This window comes from Mobula hypostoma, chromosome 1 (genome assembly GCF_963921235.1).
Source record: "Mobula hypostoma chromosome 1, sMobHyp1.1, whole genome shotgun sequence".
NCBI lineage: Eukaryota > Metazoa > Chordata > Chondrichthyes > Myliobatiformes > Myliobatidae > Mobula > Mobula hypostoma.
Genome location: NC_086097.1, coordinates 45,168,831 through 45,182,607, shown reverse-complemented (window position 1 = coordinate 45,182,607; position 13,777 = coordinate 45,168,831). Strand labels below are relative to the sequence as shown.

General features: G+C 38.5%; 1 protein-coding gene across 10 annotated transcripts in view; it reads left to right on the top strand.

Moving 5' to 3' along the window:
• The window catches only part of eml1 (EMAP like 1), a 234,399-nt gene that overhangs the window by 172,351 nt on the left and 48,271 nt on the right, over positions 1-13,777 (top strand). For 8 of the 10 annotated variants that reach the window (XM_063047449.1, XM_063047454.1, XM_063047422.1 and 5 more), the window contains 4 exons: positions 4,086-4,220; positions 4,971-4,999; positions 8,712-8,738; positions 10,844-10,973. In XM_063047449.1, the coding sequence (XP_062903519.1) occupies positions 4,086-4,220; positions 4,971-4,999; positions 8,712-8,738; positions 10,844-10,973 (321 nt within the window). The remainder of the gene's footprint in view (positions 1-4,085; positions 4,221-4,970; positions 5,000-8,711; positions 8,739-10,843; positions 10,974-13,777) is intronic. The other 2 variants (XM_063047414.1, XM_063047435.1) reach the window with 1 other exon arrangement.

Here is a 13,777-nt window from a genome sequence, read left to right as displayed (position 1 = left end):
TGTATTTTTGGCTGGAGTTATTTGATCAATGTCATCTTATGAGTATTATTTGCTATTTTTAGGCTGTAGATAACAGAGAAACCATTTCTTTATTTCTACTACTTGTGAAATAGGAATTGTTCAAGGTTATTTTTGAAAAATAATCTGCTCTGTTTGAAGAAAGTATCTGCAAGTAGAATTAAATGTGCCTTAACTAGAGGTTTGACATGTAAGTGATCAGAGAAATTTGGATTCTGAAGGCAATTAGGTTTATTGAAGAATAGGAGTTTCTTTCATTTCAGGAATACGTCTGCTATTGGCTCTAGTCTGATCCTTTTGCTATCCATTGGGCAATCTCATCCCTAGTATGATCTTAATATTACAAAAGAATAACTATCAACAGATTAAAGCTAAATAAATTATTACTTTTACAAATTTTTACTGCATTTCTGGGGCTTCAGTTGAATGTATTTTTGACAAGAATGGATATTTTGTATCAGTGTGCTACAGTATCTGAGATATATTAAATTATTTTGTTACACATGACTGTTGATATAACAAAACTAAAGCTACTACATTAAACATTGAATGAGCTTAATTATCTTTTTATATTGTTGAGATCTCCAAAAAAAAAGAAACAACTTTAACAGATACATAGCTGGAATATTTTCAGTTACGGTAGTTGTTCCAATTTGCCCATCAATCCAGAAGATTGATTATATTTAAATTTCATTTATGTGTTTGGAAAACTGTGTTCAACCAGTTTCTGGTGATACTGTGCCTGATAAACCGTAGGACTCCAAGGCAGGCTAAATTGTTACTTGTATAAGGAACGCAGATAGTATACCTCGTATAAAATACATTCACCCTTTTCCTTCAGATGCACACTTCATTTAGATAAATTTTACTTTGTACTTTGGGAATTTGAGAGACATGTCTGGTATGTAAAACAGGTGGGCTTTCATTGATAAAAACAATAAAACAAAGCATGTCAAAGCTAGCCAGATGTGGTGATGTAATGGTTTGTTGAGGTTTGGGAAGTGAATGGAATGTATTATTGCTGTACTGGAATATTATAACTGATCCTACTGAGAGGGTCGCATGTCAGTTAGCTGAAGAAGCATTCTGATTTTCAAATCTCTCCAATTTCTATTTCATAACATTTTTGTTCAAAACCCAATGCTAACTATATTAGTATTTCATTTGAATAACAGAAACCTTGTACAATTATTTTCTTTCCTTAATTTTTCAATATCTTCCTCAAGGCTAAGAAACAATACTTGCTTTCACTTGTTTTGAAGTTTGGAGCTCCACACTAAAATGCTAATTAAGGAGCCATCTTTCTGTCTCAGAAACATAGACATAGAAGGCTGCTCCAATTAATGCATAATTCCTACCCAGCTTCAAAGTTTTTAATGAGCTTTATTGTTCAGGTATAACATTACAATGAAGTGTTACACACTGCATTTTACTTTCCTGCCACTTTCGTCACTGACTGATCCTGCTAATGCCATAAATTTAAAACCATCACACTGACGTTCAAGTCCTCTCTGATCTTGCACCTTCCTATTTCTGTAATTTCCTCCTGCCTTAGAAATGTCTGAAAATTCTACTTTTCTCCACTCCAGTCACTTTCACAAAATTTTCTTCCACCAAACACCCCCCCACCGACATCCTTAGAGTTGGCAGCAGAGTCTTCATCCTTCTCAAACACCATTGTTCTCCAGCCTCCTCCTAAAACCTTTCAGATCCCACCTAACACCACTCGTTTTGATGAAGAATTGCTTCAGAGTTTTTTAAGTGCCTTCTGCTTTGACTCCAGATTAATTTGTATCCGATTATAGCTTGATGAAGGAATTTAGGATGTTGTAATTATATTAAAGACATTCATAAAATGCAAGTTAATGTTTGTGAGTATCTGCAGAAAGACCTATCAAATTATAGGATAGCATTGTCACACCGGATAATCATTCTCAGTTCAATGATTCAAAGCACCTTGTTATCAAAGAATGTATAAATTATACTCCTTGAAATTTGTTTGCTTACATGCGGCCATAAAGCAAGAAACCCAACTGACCCAATTTTTTAAAAAAAGACAAAAAACTACTTACATTTATCTACTTGTATTTAACAAAGAATGAGTTGTTGGTCACAGAGACCAAAGATACAGTGGCAAAGATCTGATAATATAGTAGAATTATAATAAATGTTCCTGCTGCAGTGCTTCTCTGATTTGTTTCTCATCTAGAGAGTTAGCAAGGAAGATTGACATACTGTCACAATGTTTTTAGCAATTGTATTAGCAGAGGTGCCTGGAAAACAGATTCAATCTTGAATGAGTTGGTTGTGGATTCAATTCCCACTCCAGGGACCAATAGGCAAAAATCAAGTTTCACCCTTTACTATTAGCATTGAGAGGTTGCAGCATTATTGAAAGTTCTGTCCCTCTGATGAGGTGATGCCTCCCGCGCGCACCCCCCCCCCGGATGGGTGGTTTAAAAATCTCTGGCATTATTCTGGTTTAGATCATGTCTGAGTTTCCCAGGTGTATTGGTCGATTTTTACACATCAAACAGCAGCACAAAACCGGACGATTTGGCTGTAATTACACTGCAGCTCCACAGACTTGCTGGGTGATAACTAGCTGTTGGACTCTTTAAATGTACTTACTCATGCAAAGTCAACATCACTAACAAGGCCAGCTTCTACTGTCCATCCGTAATTAATCACTGAACTGAATGGCTTATTTGGCTATTTAATCCAACGCCACCTAAAGGTCAGACTCGTTAAGGTTGGTCGATTTCCTTCCTTACAGAACATTAGTGAATCAAATTGCTTTTTGGCAATCCAGCTATTTTTATGACTTACAATTTTCAGCTTTAATAAGTATATAAATTAAAATTCCTGAGTTGCTGTGGTGAGGTTCAAACATGTCTCCAGACCAATAATTCTGACTTCTGAATACGAGTCCAATAATGAATAGTTGAATTATAATCCTACTGTATCTCAGCATCATGGGAGAGATTACACTTCAAAAATATTCAGTTTGTAGTAAAAGTCTGTCAGGGCAACGTGGGTCTTGGTGGGACCAATGCCTGAATTCCACTGCAGAAATACAAGTGTTTCTTTCAGTTTCCATCCTAATCATAAACCAGTAATGGAAAACAGTGAAAAAAAATTCTCAATACTGCTGTGATCAGTGATGGAACCTAGATATGAACCATCAATATATTTCCAACTCTGATGTATAAGGGCCACAGTTAAAATAAACTCATACATCTATGGGAAATATGCTCTGTAAAAAATGTCCAATGTTTATTATATTCAGTCAGTTGTATTGACAGAATATTCCTAACACGATAAACCTAGTATGAAATAATGTGACTGGATATTGCTGATATTTTCCACACAAATTCCTTTTAGTATTAGAGTTTAATATCCTTGTCATTACTAAGATTTTTTAATGTAAATAATAAAGGCATCCGTTAGTCTTGCGAGACCATGGATCTGCGCCTGGAAAGTTTTCACTCTCCAGGGCGCAGGCCTGGTCAAGGTCGTATGGAAGACCAGCAGTTGCCATGCTGCAAGTCTCCCCTCTCCACGACACCAATATTAGAGCATTAGGACCCATACAGCTTGGCACCAGTGATTAAGTGCTTTGCTCTAGGACGCAACACGTTTCCTTGGCTGGAGTTTGAACTCATGACCTTCAGGTTGCTAGTCCAACGCCTTAACCACTTGGCCACATGCCCACCTTCTAAAAAACAATCACTTACTTTACAAACACAAGGAATTCTGCAAATGCTAGATATCCAAAGCAACATACACGAAATGCTGAAGCAGGTCAGGAGGCATCTATAGAAATGAATAAACAGTCGATGTTTCGGTCCAAGACTCTTCATCAGGGCTCAACAACAGTTATTTTACATGTAGCTAGTATGAGTGTTTGCTTTACATAAAACAGTTGTGAATAAAAATAATTTGAATGAAAAGTCAATTGAAGGAAGATGTTTGCATTTGAAATAAGTAGAATTATTTCTCAATAAATGCACAATGACAGAGAAGTTGTGAATATTTTTGAACAAATAAACCATATTTTAATGTAGTGCTGTGAAGAGAAGCAATTCTTCTGAACGTGTGTCTTCAGCAGCACGAAGAGAGAGTTTCGGAGAATCAAAGAGCAATAGGGCCCGCACCGGATCAACCAGCAGTGGGTCTAGCGGCAAAAAGATCAGTGATGGGTGAGTTAAAGTGCATATGTACAATTTTCTGACTTGAACGTCATTTCTGAATTGAGTTTAGTAGGATGTTATTGCTATTTCTGTGTAACAAAAGATTGTGGTTAGCTGATAACACAGATGAAATGCCATTAATATTCTCTCTCTCAGGCTTCAAATGCTTTCTTTAACTTCAGCGCCAAGCTCCAGTCTGAGGATTGATTATTCTCTTCAATGCCTAGCAATAAGTTAATGTAGGATTTTATCAGGGCAAAAAAATCAAAACAACAGCATTCAATTTATATTCTTAATTCCAATAGTTTGAATTTGTATGAATTGAATTTGATTAGCAGAAGTCAAACTTACAGTACGACAAATGGTAAGTGAGTCCAGTTTGGATTTCGATGTCGTCTGAAATGCCTCTTTAGAAGATAGTTTTGGACAGATTGACGTTGAAATAACTTGATGTGATAGCAGAATTGAATACTAACCATTGTGTGTCTTAAGCACCTGTGGGAATGACGAGGCTTAAGTAGACTGAATGTTCCCTGCATCAACACTCTGCTTGCCAGCATGCAGGTGATGATTGACCTTCTCATCTGACACTGCTCTCACAGCTGTTTAGATGGTTCCACGTTTGCTCAGCGGTTTCAAAATGTATTACTGTATTTTTCTAGACTAGTAATATAACGCACTAATTGCTCTTTTAATACAAAAGCTCCATCTAAGAGGTACCAACACTAAACATTCATTCCAATGCATTTTCTTTCATAGAAAATCCAGGGACCCTCTCTATAATGCAGGTGAGTAGTTTTGTAAATCATTCATTTTCAGCACTAGAGATCTTATCAAGACAGTCAATAAGTTGTGATGTTCTTGCTTTTTGCTCTTTCCTATTTCAATTTTCTAATTTTTTGGATTAAAAAAACCTTTATAAATTTGTTTTTGTTTCTCTAAATTTTCAAACAGATAAATTTGCAAAGCTATAAATTAGGGATTTGACCACAATGCCACACAAGTTTGCTAGGCTATTCAGCCATTGAGAAGGAAACTCACTTCGAATCTATATCGAATCCATTGACTGTTAGGCATTGGATTTTTGTAGAGTAATGAAGCTCAGTTAATGTATCATTTACACATCAATTAATAATGCTTTCAAGAAATGGGGTATTTGTTCCCAAGGATTTTGCCCTCTCCTTGACCCAACTACCTTTCAGGAGATGTGTATCTGCCATGTTTCACTTTCAATCAGAAACTCCTTTGGGAGGCTTAGCTGTGAATTATCATGGTTACCTTACTTTTTTTTACCTTCCCTTTCCCTTTTTCCTTCCCTTATTCTGAAGAATGGGATAAACATTGCAGACATAATGTCTTCCATGGCAACCCACTTAGGAAATACAGCTCTACAGCAACACTCGCCCTGTTAAATGGCGCACCATCTTCCTGACCTGCATTTAAATCAGTGTTGATAGAGGATGTTGTTAAGACCTGAAAACAATTTCGTCATTAGTTCAGATAGATTTAACATTCTCTCTTAAAAGATGACTAACCTTCAGTAATGTTATTTTATTACATAATGTGGGTAAATTGTATCACTTTGAACCTGTGGTTCCCTGTTGAATCTCTTGTTTGAAATGTTTATCTCACAAAAGATCTCATAAAACTAATTGAAGAAGTGCAAATGAGTTTTTTCCTCGTGCCCTTGTCAACGTCAATCCTTCAACCAATATCACTAAAACTAATTGCTTATTCATCAATCCCATCACTATGTGGGAGCCTTTATGTTTACAAGTGGTCTACAGCATTTCAATAATGACACACCAAAATTACTTAAATAATTGTCAAATATTTTGAGAGATCCCAAAATCATGAATGACACAGTATAATGTTTAATTCCTCTTCCGCTCAGTAAGAAATACTTATTCTTATCCATAAACCTAAAGTAATAAGAAAATCCATTCTCATAAACTATTTCTCCTGCATCTCCCTGCATTTTCATTCTTAATACAGTTGTTTCCCTTCCTTCAAACTGACTTAATTCCATGCCTCTTCCCTATCCCATGCCTAGCAGCAACAGATTTAGATTTAAATACCCCTCTTAAAGAACAAAACACATGTCATGTCATGCTAAAGAAGGGGTAATAGGAGAATAGACTCAAACCTTGGACAAAGAGGTAAGTTTAAGGTAAGCCTTAAGGAAAGAGAGAGAGAGAGAAAGGCGGAGAGTTTATGAAATAAACCTCACAGCTTAAAGCTTGAACATCCGAAAACATGATTTGACTTCTGGAGAGTAAGAATGTTTGGATGCACAAGAGATCAGAAACAATAAAATTAGAGGGTGCAGGAAGCAATTATAGAAAGAGATGTGCAAGTCAGTGCAGATTTTCAAATAGAAAGAGAATTTCCAAGATTGCAATGTGCCACAATCGGTTTGAAAACTCTTGGGCTGTGGATTGCTTGATTGTGGTGGAAGAAAGTTGGACCTGAAAGTCCTCAGTGTACAGGTGGAAATCAATTCCCACTGCTGCTGATAAGGAGTTTGTTGTTACCACCCACGAATGCATGGGTTTCATCCGGGTGCTAACAACAATCCAAAGATGTACCAGTAGGTAGATTAATTTGTCACGTGATTGGGCTGGAATTAAATCAGGAGATTGCTGGGTGGCATGGCTCAAGGGCCTGGAGGGGCCCATTTCGTGCTGTATCTCAATAAATAGATTAATTCATTAAGACGTGCATGCAACATATTGCTAGGAGGCAGCATGTAGAGTAAAAAGTGTAATTGAAAGAAGAAATGCGATATATGACTTGTGAGGTAGCATAAAATCATGCAAGTGGAGTCATGTGGAGCATAAGATACAGGAGGAAAATCAGGCCACTTGGCCTATGAAGTCTACTCCACCATTCAATCATGATTGATTTATTATCCCTCTCTACTCCATTCTCCCTACCTTCTCCCCACCTTCTCCCCATATCCTTTGACAGCCTTACAAATCAAAAACCGGGCAACCTCCGCTTTAGATATTCCCAATGACTTGGCCTCCACGGCAGTCTGTGGCAATGATTTATACAGATTCAGATTTGGAAAAGAAAAAGATTCATTGTTGGAAAGATTAGTGAGAGAGGAGGATTAGAATTGCAGTTTATATAGAAACAGCAAAGACACCTCAGTAGACCTTTGGAGAATATCAAGAGAGCCGGAGGGAGTAGCGATGAAATTCAAGTCTTGGATGATGTCAAGAGAGGAGAAAGGGCAGATCAATAGAGATGCACAGGGTTGGGACAGGGAATTGGATTGGGGTGGGGGGGGGAGAATCTCCTTGATGGGAGGCAAATGACGGCATTTTTTAGAAGGAAGGAAGAGGAGAAAATGGGTGAGGGGGCCAGGAGAGAAAAGTGAGATGATAAGGGTTTGGGGACCATAACTAAAGCTGGATTACCTTGGGAGTCCAAGATACATGTCCCCATCTCCTCCTCTCAGTCCAAAGGATTGCCTTAACTTTTAAACGGTGCATTTGTTGAATTTCAGTCAGTCTATCACCTGAATGAATACAGGCAATTTTGTTTTCATTAAATTTGATATGTTTATTATCATAGGGCAGAGATACATTCAGAATTATGTGAAAGTGCCCATTTGGAGAGTTTATTTGTTAACACAGAATTTTCAAAATTTGCCCAAGTCTTTTAGTTTAGTTGACTAATTCTGTTTAGTTTTTTTTGGGATGGGGTTTGTTTTTTTTTCTATTTTATTTTCTTTTTCATGATTTTTCTCCAGTTTTTTTTGTCCTCTATTATTCATTGTTATCCTACACGATTGGGAGTTTTGTCAATTTATACTATTTGGTCTTACAATGACTCATTTTAAGTACAACAATGTATCTCCTACTATTTGCATTATTGCTATGTTATGTTTTTATTTTATGAAACTAATAAAAAGATTGAAAAAGAAAGAAGAAAGAAAAGGTTATACCAAATGAATTGATTTTTAATTATGATGAAATTCCCTTCAGGTTTAGTGGGATTGAAATTACACTTGCTCACAATATATCATAAATTAAATTAGCATATAACAGATTTGTCGGGCGGGGGGAGAACATAGAATACATCTGTAGCAAGCAAGGGACCTAGCATGATGTTACTACAGCTTGGAGCATTGGAGTTCACAGCTCAGTCCCAGCATCTTTTGTAAGAAGCCTCCATAGGTCTTTCCCATGTAACACATGGGTTTCCTTCAGCTTCCTCCTAAAGATGTACCAGGTAGGTTAACTGGTTGTCCTCACTTGTCCCGTGATTAGGTTAGTGTTAAATCGGGATTGTCGGGGATCGATGGGCAGTGCAACAGGAAGGGCCTATTTCGCTCTGTATTTCTAAATAAATAAACTAGATTGTGAGAGATTATTTAGAATATGTAAATGACTGTGGCTAAGAAGCCATTAGAACAGGTGTTAGGTGAGCCTGACTTTGCTCATACACGTCTTTATCTAGCACTTCTGTCTCTGTCTCTGTAATCACAAGGGAAACGCCGTGTGACTCATTGCAAAGGTAGGTCTCATTTGTGCAATGCTCTAGCTCTCTGAACGTACCTGCCTCCTTGCTGTCAGGTCTCATTCACATGCACACACAGCCTCTCCAAGCATGCTGACATTTTGTTTTGAAATGCAAAGCTTGTGTATTTGAAAATCACTTTTCAATGCATCCAAACCTCTCAAATGCATTAATGAGACTTTCCTTGGAGCAAACCACCACAGACTTCGAATATTTAGGTTTTGGGGGAATAACAGAGTAATGGTGACGAGGTGTCCTGAATCATTTATGGATTTTTTGGCAGTCTTTATGTTTTGCTGGCTTTTTGAGTCATGTGATTGAGGTGCAGAGAGCTAGGTCACATGTAAAGTAGTGTTGCTGCTTTTCAAATTTGCTACAATAATTCACTGGTGTTTGAAGAATAAGGTCTCATCATTTTGTAATATCCGCATGAAAGTTTGCCAAAATGTACTAATTTTTACTAACAAAATTTTTGTAGTGGATCCAAGCTTCATCAGAAACAAATCTCTCAGTCAAATATGAATGTTTGTAGATAAAATATAGTCCAAACGTAAATGCTTCTAGTTAAAACATGTAGTTGTTTTTTCATGAGCATAGCCTCTTCAAAGCAGTGAGCAAAAGATGAATCTATAAAAATCAAAAAAACTGCAGATGCTGGAAATCTTAAAAATAAGGAACGCCTAGCAGATCAGATGGCGTCTGTGGTATAGACAAACCTAGCAAGTGTTACCTGGGTGTTGTGGTGTCTAAACTAGTCTCTGTTTTTAACTATCAAATTAGAGGGTAAGTTACTTTGAGCGATAGCATAAAGCAGAGTGATGCAGTTCAGGACAGCGGAAGAATGTAAGTACATTGTCCATTTGCCTTCACATGTTTTATCTTATCATGCAAAGTGACTTCATAGAATCATCTCGGAAGTCCCTGAGATGCTTCAAAGACTGTTTTGCCACTTACATTGTCCATTCAGTATTCTTGTCTTCCAACCACAAGTTTCATTTCAATGTTTTCTCAATTATGAGAAAATCATTAGGACAAAAATGATCAAAGTTTAATGCCAAGCTGTGCAGCATTTGTGACTATTAAATATGGGCTATCTGGATAAGAAAACTGTCTGGGATACAATGTCTCTCTTTAAAAGGGAGAGGTAGATAATTTCAGGTTTCTGACTGTAAATCCTTAATCAGTATATTTTACGACTGAAGCCAGTATTTTAAGAGTTGAAAACTGTGAAACAATCTGTTGTTAAAATACTAGTTTATTCTTCACTAACAATGTTAAACATTAAAGTCATCGATAATCATTTTATTGCTTCTGCTCTCCCATATACTCGGCATCTATGACAACTCCATGTAGTTTCAGTGCAGGTGTTTCTGGGTCAGACTCCAAAACTGATCGCCTCTCCCGAAAGCAGTGCTGAACTCCTTGGTCTTCTGTTGAACCAGGAACCAACTGTTCAAGAATATGGAACCACCTCAGTTAAAGTTACTGGGAAGCTTGGGACTCGCAAGTCACCCTCTCTGACCCTACCACTTTCTAAAAGTCCAAGTCAGAATCTCAACAGCCCGACTGTCATGTCGAGGTCTCCAAGTGTGATCAGCCCACTTAAAACCCCGAGCCAATACTTTCAGATTTGTTTTTAATTTCTTACCTTTTACAATCAAGTATTTGATGAGCTGTAAGGAACATGCCTGTTTGTTTTTATTTTGTTCCGTCTTTTTCTGTACGTTGTGTTTTCCTCTATCATGCTGTCTTTTGCCATCTCCTGCTTTCTGCATTGAGTTCTTTGTTTTGTATGTTTAATATCTATTAAATAGCATGTTGAGTCACTGATGTAATTTTGGTCAGATGGAATGTTGTCACAAGTTGCTGCATCTTTGAAAAATTCTGCTTCATTGTTTCAACATGAACACTACTCACTGCATGTAATGAAACTGTATGAAACTTTTCACATAATAAAGTTACTACGCTAAACCAAATTTTGGTGTTGACTGTACTTCACTTTCATTCTGTCTCTAAATGCCTATTAATTTATTTCATTTTATAGTATTTAAGTGATTCTAAATAAAGAGGAACAATTGCTATATTCTGTCTTTTTCTTTTAGAGGAAGGCTACGTAAAAATGTTCCTACGTGGGCGCCCTGTCACCATGTATATGCCCCAGGAGATTAAGGAGACCTACAGCCTGGAAGATAAAGCTGAACTTCCGACCAAAAAGCTGAAGTTGGACTGGGTGTATCCTTCGTCTGTAGCCTCCATTTATTTCACCACCATTATGTGCTAACATTTTCACGTCGCTAGAAGCCGCACCAAAGGTGTAGAAACAGCAGTTGAAAAGCAATGCTTAACTGGTAGAGAAATGAGTGAAGGGACTTTCATAGAAACTGCTGAAGCTCTCAGCATGTAAGGCAGGATCTGTAGAGAGAAAAACAGAGTTAATGCTTCAAGTCTCACAGGGAGTCTTTCAACTGAAACATTAACTCCTTCCACAGATGTTGTCTGACCTGCTGAGTTTCAGAACACCTTTTGATATGCTTCAGATTTCCAGCATCTTGCAGTTTTTTGGTTTTCAAAGTTAGAATCAAGCTTATTTTAAGTTGCAAAGAAAGGAGAAGAATGGAAGTACACAGGTAACACTTCGATCAGATGGTGATAGAGATCACAGGGAACACTGTGATATAGTGATAGAGAACACAGGGAACACTGATATGGTGATAGAGATCACAGGGAACACTGTGAGATGTGATAGAGATCACAGGGAACACTGTGATATAGTGATAGAGAACACAGGGAACACTGATATGGTGATAGAGATCACGGGGAACACTGTGATAAGGTGCTAGAGAACACAGGGAACACTGATATGGTGATAGAGATCACGGGGAACACTGTGATATAGTGATAGAGAACACAGGGAACACTGATATGGTGATAGAGATCACGGGGAACACTGTGAGATGTGATAGAGATCACAGGGAACACTGTGATATAGTGATAGAGAACACAGGGAACACTGATATGGTGATAGAGATCACGGGGAACACTGTGAGATGTGATAGAGATCACAGGGAACACTGTGATATAGTGATAGAGAACACAGGGAACACTGATATGATGATAGAGATCACAGGGAACACTGAGATGTGATAGAGATCATAGGGAACACTGTGATAAGGTGATAGGGAACACAGGGAACACTGTGATGTGATAGAGAACACAGGGAACACTGTGATATGGTGACAGGGAACACTGTGATGTGGTGATAGGGAACACAGGGAACACTACGATATGGTGATAGGGAACACAGGGAACACTGATATGGTGATAGGGAACACAGGGAACACTGTGATAAGGTGGTGGTAGGGAACACAGGGAACACTTTGATATGGTGTTAGGGAACACAGGGAACACTGTGATAAGGAGGTGGTAGGGAACACAGGGAACACTGATATGGTGATAGGGAACACAGGGAACACTGTGATAAGGTGGTGGTAGGGAACAGGGAACACTGATATGGTGATAGGGAACACAGGGAACACTGTGATAAGGAGGTGGTAGGGAACACAGGGAACACTTTGATATGGTGTTAGGGAACACAGGGAACACTGTGATAAGGAGGTGGTAGGGAACACAGGGAACACTGATATGGTGATAGGGAACACAGGGAACACTGTGATAAGGTGGTGGTAGGGAACAGGGAACACTGTGATATGGTGTTAGGGAACACAGGGAACACTGTGATAAGGAGGTGGTAGGGAACAGGGAACACTGTGATATGGTGTTAGGGAACACAGGGAACACTGTGATAAGGAGGTGGTAGGGAACAGGGAACACTGTGATATGGTGTTAGGGAACACATGGAACACTGTAATAAGGTGGTGGTAGGGAACACAGGGAACACTGATATGGTGATAGGGAACACAGGGAACACTGTGATAAGGTGGTGGTAGGGAACAGGGAACACTGTGCTATGGTGTTAGGGAACACAGGGAACACTGTGATAAGGAGGTGGTAGGGAACAGGGAACACTATGATATGGTGTTAGGGAACACAGGGAACACTGTGATAAGGTGGTGGTAGGGAACACAGGGAACACTTTGATATGGTGTTAGGGAACACTGTGATAAGGAGATGGTAGGGAACAGGGAACACTACGATATGGTGTTAGGGAACACAGGGAACACTGTGATAAGGTGGTGGTAGGGAATACAGGGAACACTTTGATATGGTGATAGGGAACACTGTGATAAGGAGATGGTAGGGAACCCCTTGCTTGATTGGCAGTCACCACCCTAAACATTTACTCATTCATTCTTTCCGCTGCTGTGTGGCTTCAGTGTGTACTATCCTCCAGGTTCTCAGCGGCAAATCACCAACCTTTTTACCCCATGACAATACTAACCATGTGTAAAAGGTCAATGACAGTGTGGGCATGGTGAAACTGCAGCTTTCCTCCTCAAGTCAGGGACCATCCTGGCTTGAAAATGTATCAACATTCCATCATTGTCCCTCAATCTAATTCCGGGCTCACAAGTGAGAGATGGGCTACCAGTATTGGCAGTGATGCCATACAAGTTTAACATGAAAGCAAAATCACTTTAACTATTCATAACTTGTGAATTTTTGTTGGACTAAATGAATGAGAATTTACAGTCTGATCCAAATGATCTTAAACCTGAGAAATCTATTGGGTTCCAGTAAGTCATGACCCGCAGTAAGGTAGTGATCTCTGAATAAATAAGAGGTGCATGCTTCCACCATCTACTGCACCCCACACAAATCTTCCTGTCTCACTGCTTTAGATGTTATTGTTCCTATAATAGCAAAAATAAACCAAGGATTCACAATGTTCCGAGAGCACACCAAATAAATATGTTGTACACTGAGACTATGAGAGTTATAAAATGATATCTCACACTCAAAGTTGAATCAAATAGTTTAATTATCTTTGCTTTCTTTGGAGCTTTGAGACTTAGGGGAGGTGAGGACGGACATGAACAAGTGTATAAAATTATGAGATGCATAGATCGACTCTTTTT